General features: G+C 36.9%; 1 protein-coding gene across 8 annotated transcripts in view; it reads right to left on the reverse strand.

Annotated features, from left to right (window-relative positions):
• GRIA4 (glutamate ionotropic receptor AMPA type subunit 4) overlaps positions 1-26774 on the reverse strand; it is a 295854-nt gene that overhangs the window by 76072 nt on the left and 193008 nt on the right. For all 8 annotated transcript variants that reach the window (XM_049778544.1, XM_049778545.1, XM_049778541.1 and 5 more), the window contains exons 5-7: positions 23308-23492; positions 4553-4606; positions 1012-1170 (exon numbers count right to left, since the gene is read on the reverse strand). In XM_049778544.1, coding sequence (XP_049634501.1) covers positions 1012-1170; positions 4553-4606; positions 23308-23492 — 398 coding nt within the window. The remainder of the gene's footprint in view (positions 1-1011; positions 1171-4552; positions 4607-23307; positions 23493-26774) is intronic.

Genomic DNA, 26774 nt, shown 5'->3' on the forward strand with positions numbered 1-26774 from the left:
ACAGGATCTTAGAGATGCTATGAGGAAGAAATGCTGAGATAGAGAACAGTGCTGGTTGGGTGGGAAGAAATCAGATGGTCTGCTAAGAAAGGGAAGGACCAGAGAGTCTCTGGATCAGTGAGACAAAGGGAAAAGGGGTGTAGGTAACAGTGTAAATGAGGACAAAGTTCAAAGGGGAGCTTTCGGACTTCTGTTTGTGAATTTACACTTTATGCAATGGGCCTTTGAGGATCATTATGTTGGAAACAGCTTACGGCAAAAATGGCTGCCTATAAGGCTGCCAGGTTCCTTTAGTAAAGAAACACCTGCACCCTAATCTTTTTGGCCATTTGTTTTACTTTCTGAGCACAGGAAGTGGCATCATAAAACAGATCATGTGGCTGTCTGGGACTCAGGCAGTCCCTGACTCCTCCTTGGGGATCTCTGTATTTTAATTTGACTCAGGGACAATTATGATGAATTTATTAAACTTAAGAAAATGAGAGTATTGGATTACAAAAGTTTGAAGATAGTGGACATTTAATAGACACTTTGTCTGAGAACCTATAATTGTAGAGTAGTCAAATTGGTATGACTAGCCGGATTCCTATATTACAGAGGAAGACTTTTCTAGGTAATGGTAAAACTGTGTCTCTCTGCCCTAGATCTTAGTTTTTGAGGATTGAATTTCTGAACTATAGTCCAAAGAGTACTTAGTGGACCTTCCTAAAAATGTTAGTGTCTCCTTTCTTACTCTGCAGGTGCTCAACACCACTAACTTGTACTTTGAGAAATGTTATCACAAACTATATAGATTCTTTATAGAAATTCATACATAAAGCAAGAAAGTAGAAGCTATAAACTCCCCGACCTAATGTCTAATATCTTTGTGCTTAAAAATAGAAACAAAGGCTCTATATAGGACAGTCATAGGGAGAATGCTTCTGTTTGGTGATACACTATGTTTAACAAAATATTTCTAGAAGAACCATCCTATCCAAGTCTTAAAGTGCTAAAATGATAAAAATATACCTTTGGAGGAGTCTCAGATCCTGGATACTCTCTCTGGTCTAGTTTCTTCCAGCGATCCATTAATTTGGCTACCATAGGTGTGTTAAAATCTACCAACTGGAATCCTGTAACATTGGCACCACCATGGATAAATCTCTCGAGAGAAATGTCTTTAAATCCCTATAAAAACAACACAACATACTACTTAGTGAATTGTTATATATTTCAGATCTTTAATAAATCAGATAAAATTATTAACCAATATCTATATCTAATTAGATTTAAAAAGTGATGCATAGACAATCCAATCATGTCTAGTTATCTGTTAAATTCTAGAATGAAAAATATAGAACAAAATGCATTTCCAGTTCTGTTTAATTAAGTTTAATAATTAATCCTTAAATGCTTCCAAGTGCTTTTTATGAATCATGAATGAAAATACAAAAAATAAGTATAATCGCATTAGCAGTGTCTTGTTGAGGTTATGATTGCTCTCTGATATACATTTGTAGAAATTTATATTATGTGAAGATGATATATCAAAGCATATAGTAATCAAAGTGTGATGGATAACACCTCTTAGGGGATTCTGGTTTGATTCTCATGTGGTCTATTATGCAGAGAGCTTAAAATTTGATTCAGAGAAAGTAAAATACTTGGATTTTGTAAGTTTTTACAAGCCCTGATGGTCCTGAGAATGGTGATGAAAATATGGAAATTAGATGGATAATTCTGAGTGTTGCTGTGGTAGGGAAAATATGGCATCCCCTGGGACGTGAGTAAGTGTGAAGAAAATTATGGCTTAAGATTTTTGTGTGCTGATTTTGTTATATGAGTGTTAAGTTTCAAGTTTTAAAATTTTGTATTATTTATCATCCATCCTTTCATTTCTTTTATATGTGGTCTCCTTATATCCTTCATCCTTGCCCTGCTAAGATGCTTTACGAAAAGTGCTTTACCAACTAGAAATACATGATATAAAATAATTTCAAGAGGGCAACAGAAACATTGAAGAAGTGAATTAATAAAACCAACCAGGTATCATGAAAAAGGTCAATTATTCAAACACGAGTGTGCAACATTTGTAGGTTATATTTTTACATTTAGTATTTAAAATTTTTCTTTATAAAGAGCACATTGATTTAACTGTGTTGAAGATGTAAGAGCATTTTTTCTATTTTTGTTTGGTGGAAGTAAAATTGCTGAAGTGACCCTAAAGCTACTGTAACATATATATTAGATACAACCAATGAAGACAATCAGAGAGCCTTGGGATTGCGATGGTCTTGGCCTTGGTTTTGGAAACAACCATTTGGTTTTGTTTTAAAATAACAAAGGAAGTTAACTTATTAGCAGATATATTGCTATTTTGCTACCTCAGAATAAACAGTCAACCAGCAGACAAGAATTGCTTTATATACATATGAGCATTTATTCAATTTCAACTACTCATCTGATTTAGTTCTCATGACAACATCAGGAAACAAATCCTGCTGTGAACCTTATCTTACAAATTAAAAAGCAGAGTTTCCCTTAAATAGCTCTATTCAGGTCATTTAATGAATTAATAATGCAACTAAGATGATTCTTCCATTTGCCTTTTTATTCATGTTCTGTCATATTCTCACACAGATATGTGGTTTTATTGTATCTTAGTTTGCTTTTAGACTACACATAATGGGGATCAAAGATTATTCCTGGCTCTGCACTCAGGAATTGCTCCTGGACAGTGCTCCGTGAGCCATATGGGATGCCAGGGATTAAACCAGGCTCAGAAGCATCTGCTATACTATAGTTCCACACCCAGAAACGAAGATTTTAAATTTGAGTATTTATCCTAGTGTTTCGTTGAAAAGAAGGTGGGGAAAACTCTGAATTCCATCTGCAGATTTTTAGTGTTAAGTTTCTTATATGCAAAAATGATTCAATAATGCTAAAGTTATTATTAATTCAATAATTTGGAGCTACTATTAATCCAACAAATATTCATTTCATGGCTGTATGTGCCAACTAATTTGACAACTCATCAGGAACATTTTCATTTCACTAAGAAATAAACAAGAAGCTAGAAACAAAATTTATGTTTCTGAATTGGAAAGCATTTTCTCACCAATCTCTAGCTAATAAAATGCCTGTTATACATTTATTTGCTTCTACCTGAACGTAGGGCAGACTCATAGGCAAGTAATAATTTCAATTTTCTAAAAGTTACAGTGATTCAAATATTGCATTTGTTGCTAATTGATGGTATTATTACTTACTTCCTCTTAGCATTGGGTAAAATACGTTTGTTCAGCTTATTTTCCCAGCTATTACTCTACAGCCGAGAGAGAGAGGCAGGTCAAGTTGCAGCCTTGAAAACAAAACTAAGCATCTGATATCACGTTTAGCTAACAAATAACAGTCAAGATTTTTATGATTCCATCTGGATGCTACACTGAACATAAAGGAAAAAAAAATGCTCACATCTAATCATAAACTCTTTTCGGTGAAGATAGGAATGAATGGTATATGCCAAAGTTAAATTTAGCAGTGTCTACTTCAGAACAGGCAATATTTTTTTCATTTTTAAATGATCTTATATAGAAAATTGATAGAATCTAGATGGTGAAGCAATCTTCCTGGAAACAGCTATTTAAACTATTTAAGCTATTTCAACTAGCCTTTACCAAGAAAAAAATTATAAGAACTGAAAGTTTTGGGCAATGCTGAAATGAAACAAGTAACTTCACAGTCCAGGAAACTCTCAGAGCTTAGGAGCCGAGTAACTCATGCTCACAGAGTAGGGGGAAATCTTGGTTGTGATGCCACCTGCATTCTGAGGGGTGCACAATGGCCCTAGAGTTTTCTTTCCTTCTCCTTTATAGTTCATCAGTCCTTCAGGAGAAACGGAAAAAGGACTTCTGAGAAGATGTCAGGACTTCTGGTGTCTGGGTGACTCAATACAGAACTATGTGTCTACCACATCATAATGTGGGGATGGAAGATTCAGGGCTCTTGGTGGGGAAGGGCGTGGATATTCTGGGCCTCTCTGCATGTCCCATGTACCCACATGCTCACCAGTAGGGATCCCCCCCAACACCTTCTCTGTATTTTAAAGGAGGCACCATTAGCAACAGAATCCTGATCACTGGCATTGCTGACATGATGCTGAGTCAGTCTCTAGCCCCTGACCCCATCTTCACACACCCACTCCAGAAGTTTGGGGGATAGAACATTTCAACCCACTGATACCTGGTTGGCTTTCCAGGTACCAATTCCCCACCTTGAGCTCTTCTTCGAGAGTGACCTCATTAACTGGTTAATAAAATAAGCTTTATTAGTTTATAGACTTTATATATATTTATGCATAAACTTTATTAGTTTATTAATAAAATAAACTTTAACTTTCTTCATGAACTTGTTCATAAAAATTTACTATGAGAAAAAATTTCCATAAAATGTTAATTAAAATAATAAAGTTTAGTAATACAGTTTAATCATTCATTGAAGCATTATCTTAAAAAACAGTTAAATAATCTTAATACTTGGGTGATTAAAAAAAGTAGAAAAGGGTTCTTACCAAATTTGCTATGATATAATGGTAGCCTTTAACATGTTTCCCAACACTTACAATCTGTAAAGAAATAGAAAATCAGAAAAAAATCAATTTAACTTCAGTGAATGTTCTTAAAAAACAGACTTAATGAGGCCGACATAATTTACTTATAAAATTCCTTATGAAACTAATTTTATCTATTAGAGAAAAAAATCATAAGTCCCATTAAAAGTTAATATAAAATGTAAAAGTGATATTTTTTGTTTTTTTGTTTTTTTTGGTTTTTGGGCCACACCTGGTGACGCTCAGGGGTTACTCCTGGCTATGCACTCAGAAGTTGCTCCTGGCTTGGGGGACCAACCATATGGGACACCGGGGGATCGAACCGCGGTCCGTCCAAGGCTAGCGCAGGCAAGGCAGGCACCTTACCTCTAGCGCCAATGCCCGGCCCCTAAAAATGATTATTTTGATTTCAATTGAACTTCATAAAATAACATTTATTTTAGGGCAGCTTATTTAGAAAATGAATATGCTATCACCCCTTTAAAAAGAATGACAATGTTATGAAAAAATCAATACTTTACATATATTTTCAAAAATAAATATATTACTATAAGAAAGTTACAATGATTTTGGTCCAAAGAATTTAAGTGTACTTATCTGTTGGTAACTTACAGAAATGTATTATGAATTGTTTAACTATCTTCAACACCGAAGTTTTTCTATGAATTGTTTAGATTGTTGTCTGAGCTAAGTAGGCAATTTGTGCTTTCTTTGAAGCACATTTTCTGTTTTTATATACTTATAACAAAGACTATTCCAACAATTCTCATCTTATAAAGAGTCTTATTATAATAAAAGAAAAAGGAAAAATAATATCAAAGTATTTTCCTTTCTACTAGACTCAATTTTCTGCCTAAGAGTATTTTAAGGAATGTTTAGGAGATTTAAATATAAAAAATTTATAAAAAATAACAGAGTTTTGGTTTGTTTTATTTTGGGGGGGGATTCACAATTGGTGATGGTGGGGGGAGGGTTCACAATTCACTCTGCTTAGTGACTCAGGGTTACTGATGGTGACAATCTTTGTAACTGTTTGAGGTGTGTGTGTGTGTGTGTGTGTGTGTGTGTGTGTGTGTGTGTGTGTGTGTGTGTGTGTGTGCCTCACTAGTGCTGCTAGAAAGAACATAGTGTGGGAAGCCTTCCTCAGCCTGGAAAAATCAAATGCAGTAGATATCTTAGTTCAAGGATGACACCAACATCGGGTACTCAACAACTGCACTTGTGTTGCCATGGGCTTGAGGCACATCTTAACACCTCTGCCAGACATATTCTTTGTGGAAAAAATAAAATTATTTTTATGGTTTCCATAGTTTTTCTATTTCTGTTTCTGATTTTAAATGGTTACATAAAACTGTGATGGATTTAGGTTTTTTTGTTTTTTTCTTTTTTTTGGTTTTTCGGGCCACACCTGTTTGATGCTCAGGGGTTACTCCTGGCTAAGTACTCAAAAACTGCCCCTGGCTTAGGGGGACCATATGGGACGCCAAGGTATTGAACCGCGGTCCTTCCTTGGTTAGCGCTTGCAAGGCAGACACCTTACCTCTAGTGCTACCTCACTGGCCCCAATGGATTTAGTTATATATATATATTTTTTAAATTTTTATTATTTATTTATTTATTTATTTATTCTTTATTTTTTGGCTTTTGGCTTTTGGGCCACACCTGGCATTGCTCAGGGGTTACTCCTGGCTGTCTGCTCAGAAATAGCTCCTGGCAGGCATGGGGGACCATGTGGGACACCGGGATTCGAACCAACCACCTTTGGTCCTGGATCGGCTGCTTGCAAGGCAAATGCCGCTGTGCTATCTCTTCAGGCCCTTAGTTTTATATATATATATATATATTTATATATATTTATATACTTATATATTTATATATATATATATAAATATATATATATTTATTTTTGGTTTTTGGGCCACACCCGGTGACACTCAGGGGTCACTCCTGGCTATGTGCTCAGAAGTCACTCCTGTCTTGGGGGACCATATGGGATGCCGGGGGATCGAACCGCGGTCCGTCCTAGGCTAGCGCTCTCAAGGCAGACACCTTACCTCTAGCGCCACCACACCGGTCAGTTTTATATTTTTTAATCATTTCAACCAAAGTGAAAATCATCTCATGTAAAAATAAAACAAAATAAGACAGAGGTTGGAGATAGTACAGTATAGCAAGATTCTGAATATGGTCAGCCTTAGTTTCAACTTCAGCTACAAGTGGTCTCACATAGCTGGTCTTGGTTTTTTAATTGTAATATTTTTATTGATTCTTCATTAAGCATTGCTGGGGGTGGCTGAATAAACCCGCAGCACTACCAGGTGGTCCAAAAGACCCGTATACTTCAGTTCTCGCTGCACTGCCCACAGGAATAGGCCTGGGCTCAGGAACACCACCTGAAGTTCCCCTCATCCCCACTAAACCCAAAATTCAAGTGGCTTGCTTTTGGATAAATCTCTGGATGTAGAACAAACTTTATTTTTTCTAATTTGTTGGTTTTCTCTTTATAAAGAGGGAAAATAGACAGTTTTGGAAGAAAGACATTTTAAAACATAGTAATTTTCCCAATGACATTTGGCCAAGTCATTAGGAGAAAGCAATGGCTGGTAAGGAGTAAAGACATGTACAATAATGAAGGTTGGCATGTCCTAAAAGATGGAGAAATATGAGACCAGGGCATCTCTTTTTAAGAAACTCTTCTTCAAACAAAGGATACAACCAGACAAAGAATAATAGCCACCTCAGTTTAGAGTTTGAAAAGGATGGAAGGCTATTCATATACTGACCAAACACTTAAAAAATATTTTAAAGCAGTGGTTAGGGTTTACTCATATGCTCAGAGATCGCTCAAGGACCAGGTATGGTGGCAGGGATCAAGCTGGAGTCAGCCCACCCAAAAGAAGTGCCTTACCTGCTGTAATATCTCTCTTCTTCTAATCATACACATTCAGTGGGTCCATTTTACAAGAGGAACTACTAAGGAAAATGGCTGTCTAAGTTTATTGCTTTTTGATCATGTGTTTTTAGGAAGAAAACATTTCTGTAGAAATAGACTTGATTCTGGTATTGGTGTAGATGGCATCATTGCAATTGCTTTAGAAAATCTTGCACAATAAATATTAATGAATGGGACTTCTAAATATTTATCCATTTATTTAGTTCAACATACATCTCCTACATATTAATTTAAGGTTAGATAGATAACTTTTTTTTTATGTTTTTTGTTTTTCGGGTCATGCCCGTTTGATGCTCAGGGGTTACTCCTGGCTAAGCGCTCAGAAATTGCCCCTGGCTTGAGGGGACCATATGGGACTCCGGGGGGGGGGGGGGGTCGAACTGCAATCTTTCCTTGGCTAGCGCTTGCAAGGCAGACACCTTATCTCTAGCGCCACCTGCCTGCCCAACCCCCCTTTATTTTGTTTTTTTTGGATAGATAACTTTTAAATTTTCTATTAAAAAAAATTTTTTTTTGAGAGGAGGTCATACCCTGTGATGCACAGGGTTTTTTTCTGGCTCTGCACTCAGGAATTACTCCTAGTGGTACTTAAGGGGAACATATAGGATGCTGGGAACTGAACCCAGGTTGTCTGGTTGCAAGGGAAGAGCCATATCCACTGTACTATTGCTCCAGTCTCAATAGCTACTTTCTTAAACTTCAAAAACCATCAGAGGTTAAGATATTGAATTAATATGGAGATAAGCAAGTCAGTGTTAGTGCTACTGTTCTAAATGTTTAGTATCTCAAGGGCATAAGACTGAAACAAAAATGGCAAAAATAAAGAATAAATGAAAAGTAATACTCTGGGCTTTTGTAACTGGTTTTTATTTGTTAGGGCAATCAGGTAGTATTCAATGAGGAATAGGTGCTAGATAAATATTGACTGAATGGATAAATTAAGTTAATGAGGATCTAAATGTCACAGATGCTAGCAAGCTAAGACCAATTTGAAACTTGCAAATAAGTAAAAGTGCTGTCTTCAACCACAAATCCACAATCTGATTTTGTGTTAATCCTTCAGGCATCAATGATTTGTAAAGCACTCAGGGGTCTTTAGAGATAAGTGCTGGTGTATATTAACCTTGAACTATTATTAAGAAGCTGTAATCATTATGCCCCATTGAGCACTATGTCAAAGCTAAAAGCTCAAAATGGCACACTTGAATATGAATGCTTTTGGTTTCCCTTTGGACTGGATTTTACAAGTCAGCTGGATTCCCTCTCCCAGCTGTCATGTCCAGAGACTTCACTTCAGAGAGGGAACAAATATAGCCATGTTTTTGAATACTGTTGGGCACATGGTTTCGCATACATGTCAGAAACTTACTGGCATGAGGCATGAGAGCAATCAATTCCACTAAGTCTTTCTTTCTCCCTTCTCTGTCTCCCACATGATCCCTGAGTGATTTTGAAGTGTCTATAAACATTTTTATTGCATATAAAAACAAACCTTTAGCTTATTTAGTTTACTAGAGTTTTAACAAAAGGAAAATAAAAGGCAAGGAGCATTTTTGTTTTTTTTTTTTTACAAACAAGCTGCAAACTTAAATGGCAATGTCGTAAGGCAAGACAGAGGATCAGGGGTACGACGTGTAGTGGAAGGGGAGAGAATGTAGAGACATACCAAAAATTGATATTAAGGAGAGAGATCACACAGCAAATATTTTAAAAGAGGCATACATGTGTATATGCACATTTTGGGTTTCTTTTTGTACTTGAGACCTTAGAGATAATTAGTTTTTAATTGGAATAATTTTTTGAGGTGGGAGTGACACCTGGATAACTAAGGCATAATCTTGGCTTTTGATCACTACTGGTGATGCGCAGGGAACCATATGGGGTGCCAAGCATTGAACTTGGATTATCCAATTGCAAGGTTAGTGCCCTGCCCCTAGTTCTATCTCTCTGGCCTGGGATAATATTTTTGAAGGGAAGGGGAGAGGATGAAGACTCCTAAAAGGGGGCTGCATTTTCAAAGAAGTTCTGTCTCTATCCATCTCTCTCTCTGACTAGCAGAAGTTGATTGACTTCCAGGAAGAGGTGGGCACAGAGTCCTCTTTGGGCTTCAGAATCTGGACTTAGGATTCTGTCTGTGAGGTCATCTGCTTTAGCAGACACCAGCATTGTCCAGTCAGTGGTTTTGCTCTTAACTATTTTAGCACACATCCTTTCTCACTTTACTTAATTTATTTTGGATTTCTGGCCCACACCCTCTGGTAGTGCTCAGGGCTTACTTATTCCTGACTCTGCACTCAGGGATCACTCCTGCTGGGCTCATAGGACCACAAATGGTGTCAGGGACCGAACCCAGGTCGTCCCCATGCAACTACTACTTACTCTGGAATCTGCACTTCAGGAGGTGAGTCAGGGAGGAAGTGGAATAGTTCTGGGGTACATGGATTACATGTTCAAAGACCCATGTTCAAGTCCTAAAAGAACATGTACCCTCAACTCCCCAGAGCACAGTTTGTGTAACTCTGTTGGATCCCAGCACAACTCTATATCCTCGGCCCTAACATTAAATTGTTCGATCTGGGGGACTGAGTAATACTGGGTGTAATTACCACTCCCTTTTTTCCTCTGCAAGAAAGAAAGAAATAAAGAAAGGAAGGAAGGAAGGAAGGAAGGAAGAAAAGGAAGGAGGTAAAGAGGGAGAAAAGGAATAAGGAAGGATAATGGTAGGTTAGGAGGGAAAGATGAAATCACTCTCTCTTCTACTTAATGAAAACTATTAATGACTTTTCTCCCTAAGACACAACAGAAAACTCTATGCAGTGACTCTCTATTTTAAGGTTAGTAAACCTAATCTTTTTTAAAATCTCTAAAAATTTCCAGATTTTCTTTTATTTCTTAAAAAGAAGCCAAGCTGTCGAATGTTTATATCAATAACAATAACAGAACAGTATATAGCAGCATTATCTAAAACAAATGTAGTCAAACACAATATACTTCTAGAATTCATAATTCTTTTAAAACAAAACAACTTGCATTCTGACAAGAATATTTTTCTTAAAAATATTTAAATCCTCTGCTAACTTCTCTTCCCCTTTTTATCTTTTTCTTTTACTGTCCAAGAAGACGAGAAATAGCTACAACCATGGAAACAGTTGCTAAGAGACATTTAGAGACCCTTCTCTTACTCCCACCAATTTTTGGAATAATCGGTTTTCACTCTATTTGGGATAATTCTGTTCTGCTGGTGCTTATAATTCACTGAATAGAAGTACCTTTGAATTGAAGATCCTTAGGTCTCTCACCCTGCCTGTTCTCTGCCCTTGGGAGAGGTCTTTCCCTCCTGGGTTTCAGGGAGAAACTGCTGGGGGTTTTGGGGTTTCTACAACTGAGGAGTGGAAAGCTTGTGTGTGGAAATTCCTGAACCTATTTTATCTCCTTAATCATATGTGGATTATAGTCCTAAATTGTCATTTGCTTTTAGACTCCAGATTCCTCCAATTCCCTGGGATTGGAGTGTGAGAATTCTTTCTTCAACCAATCTCATTTTCACTAGTCTGACGGGCCTGTGAAGGTGTTTCTATTTTCTGTGATACTTTCTATTTTCCACAATAACAACAATTTTATTTAGTGCATCATCATGAGACCCGTACATTCATATACAGGCAGTTATAAAGTAATATCTGAGAAGTAAAATCTACCTTAAAATTTTAGCATGCTTTTTAAATTTATTTGCATTTTTCTGTAGCCCCAAATAAATAAAGCTCAGAATGCAGGAACAGCTTTATAGGAAAGCCTGGTAGCTAGCCCTGCTGGTGTTGCAGTGCAAAAATAGTACATGTGAATGGCTGGGGAGGACATTTATTTGACTGCCTGGTTTGTTCCCATTTTATTGCATCTTTGTTAGCTTAATATATGAAAGCAAAGCTCTTGTTCTTTACTCACCCTATACAACTCTAGGAAACTTAAACAATACTTTTGGCAAGGGCAATATTTCAAATAAGAAACCATCGCTGAGGTCGGAGAGAGTTACAGCAGATAAGGTGCTTTTCCTTGCATGCCACTGTGTCATATTTTAGCTAATACTGCACATGGTTTCTCCTCTGCCCCAAAGCACTTTCAAGAGTAGTTTGTAAATAGAGAGCTAGTAATAAGCCTCCAGAACTTCCAGGTGTGTTCCAAAAACAAGACCAAAACTATCTCTGGTAATGGTGAATGTACCCCCAGAAACTCTTAGTCTACACTACACGATACTTTTCCTTAAAGACAGATCTATCGCCTTCCAATTATTTTTTGTTATTCTAGGGCACATTTGGAAGTTTATTAAAAATCCTTCCTGAAACAACTTAGGCTCCAGGGAACTGGACACTGACCGTTCAGCCTTAACTCCTGGATCCCAGACATAGATACGACAGAGTTCTCCACAACAGCTCCAGGAACCAAATCCCCTCCAGGGCATTTACAATGCTGCTCCGACACCAACATGAGTCAGTTCTAAATTGATAACCTGACAATGAGGAAATGGGAACAACTTGATCTAAGAGCAAGTTGTCCTTCCTCATCAACTATCGATAAGACAAAATCAGAAAACATGTCACCCTTTGATCTGTGCAAAAGCCAAGATCGCTATATACAGACGACTGGTTGTTGCAACCAAGACTGGACAGTACACATCCAGGGACCAACAACAACAACAACAGCAACAAAAAGCTCTAGCCTAGCTTTTGGTCTACGATCTGTTCAACAAACATGATCTCCAACTCCAGAGGTCTGACTGAGACAACCGCAACTGAACGGGTCTTCCAGAAACATAACGACTTTATCCCAGGCTTCATCCTAGGAGCAACATAAGGACCAAGAATACCAACTACAGAAGATGGATGGATTAAAACGACACTGAAGAAACATAACTGCTAGAACCACAAAAAAAGACTTCATAAACTCCATTCCCTGAGCTGCACAGCCACCAAGATCTCTAGAAACAGAGGTCTGATTTTACCATCCAAGACAAAGCAGAAGTCTTCCACACACCACAAAAGCAGCAAGGGGAGAGTAAATGATCATGCAAGGAGTCTAGAGTTAATCCCATGACAGTATACTTCAGGGGTGGAGAAACCCTGTATCTCCTAGGTCAAGGGAATTCCCTCTATAATATCCCCAATAGTTACTGTGCCTATGCAGGGGGATAAAGAAAAGGAGAAAAAAAAGCACAAAACAATCATTTTCCCACATTTTTATTTATTGATTGATCGATTTTTTTTGACGTCTTTATTTTGGTGTGGAGACTACGGTTGATGTCTCCAATATTATTTTATTTTATTTGGTCTTGTCTTTCTCTTTCTTTTTGCACTTGAGCATGATTTGATTTCAGAACCGAGACTATTGTATGGTGCCTGTCTTTATTGCTATAGTGCTCACCGGTTATTTAATTCGATATTTTTTTCCTGTATTGTTGTGGTATCTCAATTACCTTTCTCACATCCTCTCTCACACTGAGGTTGGAAGCCTCTAGAGAGGGATTCTGCCCATTTTCAGCATATTTGACTTTTGACTTCTTTTTTTCCTCTTATTTTGTACCCCAATCTATTGCTTTTCTTTCCTTCAAACAAAACCACATACCTCGATTTTTCTAGCTCTGCCTCTTAAATAGAGGGGGGAAACAAGGGAGGGTTCCAGGACCAAATAGATGTGTGATCACTAATAGTAAGCCAGACAAAGAGGGGTCCACCTACTCTAGCAGCCCGAGGGGTGATGGGAGGGTATATGGGTTGTAGAAAGGGAACTGGAATTGGGGGAGGACATAGTTGGTGATGGGCATTCTCCTGATTCAATGTTAATATGTACCTAAAATACTACTGTGAAAGATATGTAAGCCATTATGGAAAAAATTGTGTTTTTAATCAGAAACTTTCTTTGACTTACATGTATTATTATTATATCAATTATATTATATGTTATGTTATGCCACTAAAAAAAAATCCTCCCTGAAACCTTTCACTTGAGTGATACTAGACAGATGGAATAATTTAAGTGGGGCCATATCCATCTCTCACCACTTCATACACATGAGCACATTTCTGTTTGTGGAGATTAACTTCCTTCTAAATGATATTGCCCTGACATAAAGTGACTGAATTCTTTTGGAAATGCAATAAACTTTGGTTGTTTTTTTTTTTTAAAGGGGTCGGGTGGGGAGGAGGGAGACTTGGGACATTGGTGATGGGAATGTTGCACTGGTGATGGGTGGTGTTAAGAAAAAAGATATTGTTATTCAATAATGGAATACAATGTATATACAATATATTATTATATACAATACATTGCATTATTTAATACATTGTAGTTCAAGAAAAAAAAAGTAGAAAAAGTAAGTAAACTTAGCCTAGAAGAACTGTGTGTGGGTATGAAAATAAAAAGCATTGTGACATAAAAAAAAAAAGAAAAACTTTTCAAAAATTAATCTTTTAGTGTGAGAAGATCACTGGACTTGTCAATGATATGAGACTCATATTTGTCCACTGAGACACCGAATTTCCACTCCATGTAGTTAAAAGTGTGAATGTTGCTGAAAGGGCACCAATTAAATCTGAGTTATGTGATAAAAGAAGCACACTGAGGTACCTCAGAGCCATTCTATCCTTATTTTTGTTAAGCTTTATTTTTTTTTTATATACTCTAAGGTGTGTCCTTAACAGTTTCTCCTGAATCCTTGGTAAGACTCCTTAAAAATACAACTGGCATGTCCTATGACCAATATAACTTCTCAAACCAATATACATTCTCTAATACCTTTGATACAATCCGCTAGAAATGGCACTCACATGAGGTCCTTAACCACTTTCAATATATTTATAAAGGAAAGAACTGTTTTAGTACATCTGATTCAACCCTTACTTTATCAGGTAAGAGTTAATAACGAGAATATAAAATGTTTCTGTTTTGCTCATGACTTTGCTTTCAGTAAAGTCTGACCAAATTGGACACTCAATAAAATATTTGTAGAACAAATAAGTACATAGGAAAGGTCACTTAAGTTTTATTTTAAGCTGCTTTTTAATCCACACTGTGTGTCCATTTGTATATTGCTTCAGGATCAAATGCAATAATCAGATGTCTTCTCTGAAATAACATACTGAATTTATTTATTTATTTGGTTTCTGATCCACACCCGGCAGTGCTCAGGGATTCCTTCTGATTCTGCACTCAAATCACTCCTGGCAGACTGGGGGAACCATATGGGATGCAGGGATTGAACCTAAGTTTGCTGCGTGCAAGGCAAATGCCCTACTGGCTGTGCTATTGCTCCAATCCCTATACGGAATTTTAAAGTAAGTAGAATTTCTCAATATAATTTCAGCCCAACATTCCTTTTTAAAAGTCAAGAAAGTGAAGGGATCACAGATGTTAATGTGATTCTCTTTCCCATTTATAAGAAACCAAAGGGGCCAGAGAGATAATACGAGGGATTATGGTGCTTTCCTTGAAAGCTGACAACATTCTTCGGTTCCCCAGGTCTGCCAGGACTAACCTGAACAAAGAGCCAGGAAGGACCCTTGAGCAGCAGGGCCTGCTCCATGGTGAACCCATGTGGTGAACATGCTCTTTGAGGAACAGCTAGGGATTCAAGGCAGGGAAAGTGCTCCCGAGAACTTGTCCCCAAACTTGTCCCCTCCCTCTCTATCAACCTTCCCTCTCTATCCCCCCTCTCTCTTCTCCCCTGCAACTTCTGCATTTCTCTCTCTGTCTCTCTGTCTCTCTGTCTCTCTCTCTCTGTCTCTCTCTCTCCGTCTCTCTCTCTCACTCTCTGTCTCTCTGTCTCTGTCTCTCTCTGTCTCTCTGTCTCTGTCTCTGTCTCTGTCTCTGTCTCTGTCTCTCTCTCTCTCTCTCTCTCTCTCTTCCTCTCCCTCTCTCATCTCTCTGTTTCTCCTATTCCCCTCACTGTCCTCTTTCGCTCCTCTCGCAGTTTTTTAGGCTGTCTCTTCCTTTGCCTTGTCCTTGTGCATCCTGAATTTCCCCCGAAATTTCTGCTCCTGCAGCAGCCACTCCTAATCAGCCTTTATCTTTGGTGCTCTGTCTCCAACACCTTCTCTGTCTCTATTTGACCTTCAAGAAGTGCCTCCTCCTCCTCCTTCTCCTCTTCCTCTTGTGGCAGGCCCACATCATTCAGCAGAGCAAGTTCCTGCAGCCTTCACTCATCCTCAGAGTGGCCCTGGTCCTTTTGGGGATCACCTTCCCAGGGAACTCTCTCTTGCCGAACTTCCCCCCATGTGCAGTTAAGAACCTGCAACCATTGTGTGTTATTGTACTCAAGATACTTGGCAATTTGAGGTTTGGTTGATGCTCTTTCCTTAAATATATACTTAAATTAATAGCTGCTTTATTTTTGATTGCCATTTCATAAATTCATAAATGTTATTGAATCACTGTGAAAAGCAAAGCTGTCCGTGGTTGTTTCAGTTGTATAATGTTTGAATACCAGTCCCTTCACCGGCTTCTATTTCTTTCCATCAAAGTCCTCAGTTTTCCTCCTGTTCTCAGCTTGCCTCTATGGCAGGTACTTTTCTTTGTTTCCTTTTAATTACTGTGGTTTGCAGTATTGTTCCTTCAGGGAACATATCACTGCATAACACTGTACCCCCTTTCAGCACCCAGTTCTTGTCCAGGGTGATCATTTCTGACTACCATTGCCAAAATGGTGCCTTCTTTGACCTAATCACTGTCTTCTCATTTTAGTGAGCTTTCTATTAGGGACCAGTTTCTCTGGCCTTTGTTTAATTTCTACTGTGTCTTTTTTTTATATTTGGAAAATGAGTGTGATCACTCTATGCCTGTCCCTCTCCCTCTTCCTTATTTCACTCAATATCATGCTCTCCATGTATCAGCAATAATGTTTGATGCCAGAGAGATAGTTATGGGTAAATTGGTTACTTTTTAATTTTTGTTTTTGCTATTGGATTAAGTGTGTGAATAAAAATCAAGTAACTTTAGCATTCAAAGTATTACATTGAGAACTAGGAATTCATTGCGAGTAATCAGACCACAATGATTAGGGGGAGCAAGACCCCAAATTAGGCCCTTAGCTTGGAATGATCCCCGCTGCCCCTGAACCATAGCTCTCAGAACTGTTTGGGGTCTGAGGAATGTGCTCGGCTTGGGAGGCCTCTTAATTTTTTGGGGTTTGTTTTTGGGCTACACCCAGGTTTGGCCCACCAATTTTTAAATAATGAACGACTATGTTTGAAAATAAAACATATATAAAGATTCTCACTTATAAAGTATATACTTTGATATAAAAATGATTCATTTTCTTTTAGCTTTATTACCTCCTTACGAGTTTATCTTAAAAAACAATGTTATATCATTAGAGGAATGTCAGATGAGCTGAATAATGGTAATATCAAAATAAGAATTCGGACTCTATCAAGAATGGATCAAAATAAGAATTTGGACTCTATCAATAATGGATCAAGTTCATAAAATATTCAAAAATTGCTTTCAGTTGTAGGTTTCTTTTCCAAGTATTTTTCTGTAGCTGGATTAAATTTGCTTATTGGATTTAGAGAACTAAAAATGAATTGCTTTTATGAGAAGCTAATATGAACAAAATAATTCTGCATATGCCTGTTCATTTATTATGTTTCTATTGCCTCAACTAGTTCACTAGGTTGTGTTGACATAGCTTTCGCTTCTTCCCATTGTCTAATTTAGGTGGAAAATTAAAATGTCTGTATTTTCAAATACTTAGATGGAATCTCAAGTTTTGAAATTTGAGTATATGATTAACTGCCATTTTATTTGTTTATGTTCATCTTTTTTATTATTGGTTCACAGTTGGTGATGCTCAGGAGTCATTCAAGATGGTGCTTGGGAAACCCTGCATCCCCGGGCATCTAACCCTGGCTTCCTGCTTGCTAAGCTCAGACTATCTTTCCAGCTCCTAACTGCAGTTTTAAGGAATGAAACATTTAAAAAAAACTAATTAGTTTAGATTATAAACAATATCTTTGGAGAAATGCACAGAATAGACAGTACTTTTTTTAACCAGAGTTGTCTGCTAATGTACATGTGATAGTAATTAGAATGTCAATAAAATAATTATCGACGGTATGTCAATAATTAGCCCATCCTTCTTGAAACACTAACATTTACATTATTACATGATTGCTTAGTTGTCTGAAAGTATTTTTTACTGTTATTTCTTTTAGAAAAGCTCTTGAACCAGAGGTATTGAAGTACATGTTCAAATATCTCACTCTGAACGAGATATTCTGTTAAGTGAAGTTCATAAAGTTACATCAATCTGTAGATTAATTAAATACTTAATTAAAATATGGATAAAGAAAAATCATATTCAGATTTAGAGAGTAGCTTTTTGGGTGGGATTTTACAGGGGAATTATGAATACATTATATGCTTACTATATAGTAGACTTAAGAACCAGATATTTATTACTAGATTTTAGCAAGAGGAACAGAAAGGGCAGAAATGTGTTTTTCAATGGTATAAACAACAGTCTGAAGATAGTTAACCTCTGAAGATCAAATGTATATAGCGTGGTGATTGTATTATATACTTGAAAGCTACAAAGAGTACATTTTATATGTTCTCACCAAAGACCAAAAAACAAAATCAAAAAGAGAAATAGCCATTATGTGGAATATTTGAGGCAATAACTAACTTTATTGCCATAATCTATTTTCAATGAGTTTCAGCTCAACGCATTGTATACATTAAGTCTGTATGCTGTAATATGTTAATTATGCCTTCATACACTCAGGAAAAATATTTTTTGAAGTGCCCAAAATGCCCAGTGCCCTTAGGGAGCATATTTAAGACTTATTCCAAGGGTTAATCCAAAGCACCCAGGGTGTGCTGCTTTTCTTCTCAGAAACCAGCTAAGCTTCTGAAATGGTTCAGTGTGCTTGTGGCACTCAATTGCTGTCTCCAGAAGAGGCCTTTTAAGCACAGGTGCTAAATGGAGGCTCTTTTTTAGCCCTACTCGCCCTCTGACAGGAACTTGGCAATCTATGCAGTGCTTAGAATTGACTGTTCTGTGGGATTTAGAAGGAATTATTTACAAAGCTTCAGTTGTTCAGGTCAAACAAATAAATTCTCAACACATGTGCAGGACTGGGAGGAAGAATGGAAATTTAGGCTTAGAAAGTAAGGAGAAAGTTTTTTTTTTTTTTTGGATTCAATAAAAACACATTTTATATGTTTATAGGCTTTGAATAATTACAACCTTACTGGTGTTTTGGACTCTCTGGAATAAATATGGTTGACCTATAGGTTTATAATTAACACTTTCCAACATAATGTGTTTTTTTTTCTTTTTGGTTTTTGTTTAAACAAAAGAATTAATAGGGATAAATTTCTTTCTGTTTTCTTTACAGTACAGTATTGTCTGGCTTTGATGGACATTTAAAAGTACTACACAGGATATTTTTTTTACTTTTATTATTTTATTGTTTGTTTTTTGGGCCACACTCAGGGGAGCTCAAGGATTATTCCTGGCTCTGTGCTCAGAAATTGTTCCTGGCTTGGGGGACCATATGGGATGCCAGGGATTGAATCCGTATCCATCTTGGGTCAGCCATGTGCAGGCAAATGCCCTACTGCTATGCTATCACTCTGATTCCATACTTTTAATTTTTATAGATTCTAATATAGTCAAGGAAAAAACAGACATATATTAGAATTCTTTAAAAATGAGGAATATCTGAAACATTTAGATTTTTGCTGTTTAGTATTTAATAATATTTTTGTTTGTTTGCTTTTGGGTCACACCCAGCAGTGCTAAGTTACTCCTGGCTCCACAGTCAGAAATCACTCCTGGAAGGCTCGGGGGACCATAGGAGATACCGAGATTCAAACCAATGACCTTCTGTATGAAAAGCAAAAAAGCCTTACCTCTATGCTATCTCTCCGGTCCCTCGTATTTAATAATTCTTTTTATAAACAAGTCTCCAAATTATTTTTGCTTACAACTGCAAATAAAATCTCACTATAAAGCAGGTAAATTATATGTAGCAAGTCATAACCAAAACATGCTACAAAGAGGTAGTACAATAAGGAGCTCAGCTTTTGTGACCCAACTGGGTTAGATGCCTGGCATCTCATGGTTCTTTATGCACTTTTAGGAATGACCCCTGAGCATAGAGTCAAGAGAATGTTTTGAGCAGTGTTGGTTGTGGCCCCCAAACCCGAAGCAACATCAATAGCAGCAACAATAACAGAACATGCTGCAATTCTGTCCAGCGAAGCAAACACTGGCAATATAAATGAGCAAAGATTTCTAAAACCACTAGATGGCATTCATTCACTGTAATTTGATATCATCATGATAAGCAGTTAAATTCACGGAAGGTAAATGTTATCCATTACGTGATGATGATATTTTCTTATTATTTTCCATAATGACAAAGCTCAATTTTATCTTCTCCTGCCAGTTTCATATTAAATAATATATTTGTTTCATATTTATCCAAAGATTCCTCTTTTGTAAGAAGAAGAGTTAAAAAACATAGTCAACGAGTCTCCACACCCAACTTCTGTTGTTTTTACAGGCCCACAGCCTACACCTCAGGCCCTCTGTTTGCTTATTCAAATTTCCAGGCCTACATTCACACTCTGGACCCATTACTCCACTAGAGGCTGCTTTTACCATGAACCACACACTCCTTTTATGACAGTGCAACCATTCTACTTATTGTATGTCACACTGTGTACACTTCTTGCCTCTTGTCACTGGGCAAGGCCAGTAGGGAAGGCAGTTCTCAGCCTAATCTTTAAGAGATTTAAGAGAGCTCTCATGGGAGAGGGAATAAAAATAACCACCCTTAGAGGCAATGGAAAGTTCCCATGGAAGTCCACCACGGTTGATAGTGGTGAATGAAGATATGGCAGGGGTGGTGCTACAACGAACAACCAGCTCTGTAACTTCTCAGATAATGACTATATAGACACCATGATGAGGATGTTTAATGAGCTCAAAGAAATTAGGTAGTCAATAAAGCACAGGAAAGTATGAGAGTGGAAATGATAAGACAGCAATTAGAAGTGACAACATGGGGCTGGAGCAATAGCACAGCAGTAGAGCCTTTGCCTTGTATAGAGAAAACCCAGTTCAATTCCTGGTTAGATTCCCAGCATTCCATATAGTCCTCCGAGCCTGTCAAGGGCAATTTCTGAGCAGAAAGCCAGGAGTAATCCCTGAGCACTACTGGTGTGATTCCCCCCCTCCAAAAAAAAAAAAAAAAAAAAAAAAGAAGTGACAACATAAAAAAATAGTAGGTAAAACAAAACAAAACAAAACAAAGAAAGAACAAGATGCAACAGTCTCCAACAATAGAGCAACCACAAATAAGGGTAAAATAGGTAAGTTCCGAGATAAGATGCAGAAACATCTAAAAAAAAAAACAACAACAACAGAGGATGGAAAGAATTTTGAAAAGATATCAATAACACACCAGAAAACTATGGGATGATTCAAGGTGAAAATATTAAAATCATTGGCATCTCCAAAAGAAAGAAAGGTGAATTTGACAAAGATCCACTAATCAACAAAACCATAGGTAAGAATTTCCTAGAGCTAAGGAAAGAGTATATGCATGCAAAATGCAATAGGCTTAAAGTGTCCCAGTGAAACAGAACTAACTAGAAAAACTCCAAAACATATTCAATCAGAATGACAAAATTCAAAGACAGAATATTGAAAGTAGTGATAGCTATGAATGGCTTTAAATACAAAGAAATTTTCATAAGTATTGCAAATCTATCAAATGAGACTCTACTGACTTGAAAAGAATGGTGGGATATGATAAAAGAAAAAACAAATAAAATGAAAACTTTACCAGAAAAAACTATATCCAGGTAAATTATCATTCAGAATTGAAAGAATGATGCAGCACTTCATAAACAAGCAACAGCTTACACAGTTAATTGCTTTGCCACCAGATTTTCAAAAAACTATTAAACGAGCTTCTTTTAAAGAGACAAATTTCACAGCTCTAGACTATTAAGTATGGCATTCACTCATGGTTGCCCTCTACTAGACTAAGATCTATTTATTCCCAGTTTGCCAGGGTTTTATACTCTTTAAGTAATGTATTAATGTTTCATTTAGTTTGAATGTTCTTTCAATGTCTAATCATATGAATATTTTTTAAATACAATTTTTTCTTTTATTTACTATTTCAGACATTTAAGCATTTAAACTTAACATTTAATTTTTAGGATAAAACACATTTTTATTTTTTTATTGTGGGCAATGTGAATTACAAATCTTTCACAGTAGTATTTAAGGCCCATAGTAATAATGAATGAGGGGCATTCCCAACACCAGTGTTGTCCTCCCTCTACTCCTGTTTTATACCTTATAGACCTTTACTTCTTTTTCTTTAAATTTTTTTTTTTTTTTTTTGGTTTTTGGGTCTCACCCGGCGTTGCTCAGGGGTTACTCCTGGCTGTCTGCTCAGAAATAGCTCCTGACAGGCACAGGGGACCACATGGGACACCGGGATTCGAACCAACCACCTTCGGTCCTGGATCGGCTGCTTGCAAGGCAAACACCGCTGTGCTATCTCTCCGGGCCCTTTCTTTAAATTTTTGAAATTCTGCTTTCTTAACTCTTGTTTAATCATATATTTATAGTATTTATTTCATATAAAATAAAATGTATAGAATGAAATTACTCTCTTATTTTTTGGGGGGGCCACATCCAGGGGTTTCAGGGCTCTGCACTCAGTGATCATTCCTGGTGGGATTGGGAGACCATATGGGATACTATGGATTAAACTCTGGCCAGCTGCATGCAAAGCAAGCACCCTACCACCTGTACTATTGCCCCAGCCCCTCTTTATTCATTCAATTTTAAACATTTGCAGTTTTTGAAAAATTAAAGTAAGTTAAAAAATAACTAAGTTAAGTTGATTTACCATTTTGTGGAATTTCAGGAGTTTAGGTTACTCATTTATATGTATGCAATTTTTACCGCCTCAACAATAAAAATAAATCTCTCTAAATTATGGAATCTAAAAAAACACAGTAAAGGAACAAGAGCCAAAAGCATCAGAACTGGAGAGTTTGTCTATAGAACTGGGTGTAAGAGAGGTTGGGAGGGTACATGAGCAGGATCTTTGGGACACTGGTGCAGGGAGACTGGCATTGGTGATGGATGTGTTATTGGAACAATGTAAGCATGAAACTATCACTCACTAACTGTACTGGCAATCATGGAACCTCAATAAAATAGAGGAAAGTAAAATGAAAAAAAAAAGGCAAATCATTTTTTAAAAAAGGAAACATTGCGGTAATAACTTTAGAAAAGATAAAATCTTTTCTGTTACCTAATCCTTTATTTAAAATTTGAGCTAATTCATGTTGCTAATTCTCAACTAGCTATTTCTTCAAAGGTTTTGAAAAACGCAATTACAAATATTAAAGTTTTATTAGATCTTTGGACCTCACTAAAATGATATAATGAGTGTTGATAAAAATAGGCAAAAAGTACATGGAGACTCAAAGAAGGTCTTTCTCTGAAATGTCTTAAAATGTGTCAGAAACAGTGCTCCTAACTGAATGGATATCTAAAAATCAAAATGATGTTTGATGATATATTATGAGTTAGTCTTGGGGAGATTAGAAGGAAAGCTTCCAAATACCACCCTTCAGTTTCAATAGCTGGTAGAAGATATTGGTGGGGGAAAATAAGTCAAAGGTTATTTTTGGGAAAGATCCCAGTAGTAATAATATAAGCTCCAGGACATACCTGTTCTAATATGTTTTGAAGCCTCTCTATCTCACAGTCGATGACAAATTTCTTCTCTTGTCTTCTATCAAGCTCTTCTAGAAGTTGCCTGTAGCTTACATCATTAAAATTTTCCACACATATAGCGCTGACATGCCAACCATTTTGTCCTGCTTTTTCCATAATAGCTTGAAGTATTGAGTATCCTATTGAAAGGGGAAAAAAACATGCTTTTACTTCACTCTAATAACATACATAGGAACTGAATCTATATTTATCTTCCACAATTCTTATCTTCCAAGATATACTATCAATGCAAACAGATTTTAAATTTATCAGAGAATAAGTTTAAATTATTAGTCCTTGCCTTCTTTACTCAGTACATGGAGACCCATTAAAATATTTCTTGAAAAAAAAATATTTCTTGAATGAAGTAGCAGCACCATACTTTGAATACACTCTTGAAATAGCTCTACTGATGATTATTACATTGCTCTGTACAGTTTTGATGATCAGCCAAAAATAAAATCAGCACACCTGCAGTCAATAACAATTTCATAAACTCACTTTATTCACTAGACAGAATTAATTTGGAACAACTGTTTTGATTCTCCCCTTGATCAAGATAGTAATGATGTTTTTGGGTCCGAAGTAAAAGAAAGCATGCAAGAATCCAACATTATACAAGGGGAAGGTAGATATTAGTTATGTATCTCTTGGTAAGGAAATGATGTGGGCTGGGAGTGAACTGATTGAGTCTTAGGTGAGGTCCTGGATATCTAGACTCTTCATCTTGTAGCCAAGAGACAGACATTCCAGTTTTAAAAATGCATCCTTGTTTAGAAAACTGTCATATAAGTTATACTCAAGGTAAAATGTTGGCACAAGAAAGATTTTGCCAAATCTTCCTGAAAGGGACAAAGAAGACAACCACATGTAAGAAACATATTTCTTTGGTCATGGAAGGGAAATCACATGCCTGAGTATTGAGGCAAAGGGGAAGGGACATGGAGTATGTAGTCATGTTAATATGGTCTGGAAATCTGGCTTCTGTCCAAGTCTCAATTTTGAGTTGGACTGGAAAGTAAAGAAAGATTCCAGAAATATATGAATACCCCTTAAGCCAGGATTGGTTAGGATAACAAACTGTTAGTATTTTTATTTCTCCTTTACATCTTAGTAAAAATTATGCTAGTCCTCTTCATCTTAAGAAGATCATGGGCCGTAGCAAAGTTGCAGTGGTAGGGCATTTGCCTTGAACACAGCTGACCCAGGACAGACCGTGGTTTGATCCCCCAGTGTCCCATATGGTTCCTGAAGCCAGGATCGATTTCTGAGCGCATAGCCAGGAGTTGAGTGTCACTGGGTGTGGCCCAAAAATCAAAAAAAAAAAAAACCAAACATTAGAACTAGAGTAATTTTACAGCTTGTTAAGGTAATTTTCTTGCAGGACGCAGAAGTAGTTTTGATCCCTGGCATCTCATATGGTACCCTGCGTGTGGAGTCAGGGTAAATCCTAAATACATCCAGAAGTGGCTGCAAAATAAACCAAAACAGAAAGAGAAAATCAAGCAGTTATTTGACCCCATTCTAAAGAAAATGCAAATAGCTTCTCCCCATCTCCTTCCCTAGAGTAGAGAGCTGGGTGGAAGAAAAGTGAAAACTTAAATGAACACACAGCACTTGCAGAGTAAAAGCACAGTGATTCAGTTTAGGAATGGTATAAGACTCTAAGATTTAAGATTTTGATTTTTAGGTATGTGTTCTACCTATCAGTTGCAAACATAACGGATGCTCAGTTAATATCAACAGATGGAAGTGAGGATGAGATCATATTAGAAATATAAATTACCTGATATTCTGCCAAATGAAACATTGTGACAGTCAGTATTCATTTTTATCTAAATGAAAAAAAATCCCAAAGTGGAAGAAAGAGGGTATGCTAATTACGATATAACTTCTGGTAAATCTACAATTCCATTTAGTCTTCCTTTTTTTTTTTTAGTCTTCCTTTTTTAATGTTGAGTTTTAACTGACTGAGTTAGTTGGGTACTATTAGTCTTTTCTTTTTAAATGTATTCCTGTAATTATCTTTTCCTATCCTATCTAGATGTATATACCCTCACCCTCAAACCCAGCACAACTGCCCATTTCCCCACTAGATGCATATGATGGTCTTGTCCTTTCATAATATGGGTGTTTATGCTTTATTTATTTTGTCATTGATATTGGTTTTCTAATGGCAAGTGAAGCAATGTACTTTTTTTTTTTGGTGTGTATGTTGACACCCATTAACATATTATTTTAAAAATAGCCAGGACCAAACAGTCATATAAACATTGAGTGGAAATAAAAAATACTCAAACACCAAACCCAAAGTCAACGACAATAGAATCGATACCCACTCTACAACAAGCTATACACAGAGGGGGGCAGTTACAGTAGCAGTTTAGGGGGCAAATGAGGGAGATATAAGATGCATGCTGGGAACAGGGGTGGAGGGAGGACAACCCTGGTGGTGGGAATGGCCCTAATTCATTGTAATTATGTACATTAAATATTACTGTGAAAGATTCATAATTCACTTTGGTCACAATAAAAAGTATTTAAAAATATCCATCAATCATTCCTTTCCCATCTCCTTTCTTATTTATTGTCCAAATAAACTAGTTCACAGGCATTTTGCTCGTGCTTTGGGTTTTTAGTGTTGTAAAAATGAGTGTTCTTGACCACACACGTTGAATCAGACTCCCTACTTGCTGGAACCAATCCACAGCTGGGCACAGCTTGTTGGGTATTCTGTCTCCCTCTCTCCCCATGGTTTGGCATCCTATAAGGAGAGGACTTTATGTCAGCAATAGAAATGCATTTTGTGGGGCACTTGACGACAGACTTCTATACTATCACCTTTTCTGATAAAATGTATGTGTGTTTGCTGTGATATAACAGATACTGAAAGATTCACCACAATAAAGCAAAACTGCAATTCAAATTCAACATTTCATAACCTAATTTTTCATATTTACACATGATAATAGCAATCAAATGAGACAAAACCGAAACTCAATCTTGCTAAATGGCAAAGAAACTAAAAAAGAACTATTAATCACAGGCCAAAATAAATGACATGTTTTTAATGTAATGCAAAGACACAGTTACAGCTTCAGAGCTCGGTTTAAAATTTTAGTTTTTCAGAAGCTAAATTTTCTCTTATTTTTGGACCACATCTGCTGGTGCATAGGGCTTACTCCTGGCTCAGGAAATCACTCCTGCTGTTGTTCTGTAAATAATATGCTGTGTTGAGTATAGAACACTGGTTGGCTGTGAGCAAGGCAAGCATTTACCTGCTGTACTAGCTCTCTGGTCCTCCTTTACTTTAATATGCTTTCTTGCCTATATCTATTCATTTCTATGTGGCTTATTTACAGAAAATAGTTAGGGATTTATTATAATTTAGAAGATAGTACAACATAGAGGACTTTGTCTTA

This window comes from Suncus etruscus, chromosome 8 (assembly GCF_024139225.1).
Source record: "Suncus etruscus isolate mSunEtr1 chromosome 8, mSunEtr1.pri.cur, whole genome shotgun sequence".
Classification (NCBI taxonomy): domain Eukaryota; kingdom Metazoa; phylum Chordata; class Mammalia; order Eulipotyphla; family Soricidae; genus Suncus; species Suncus etruscus.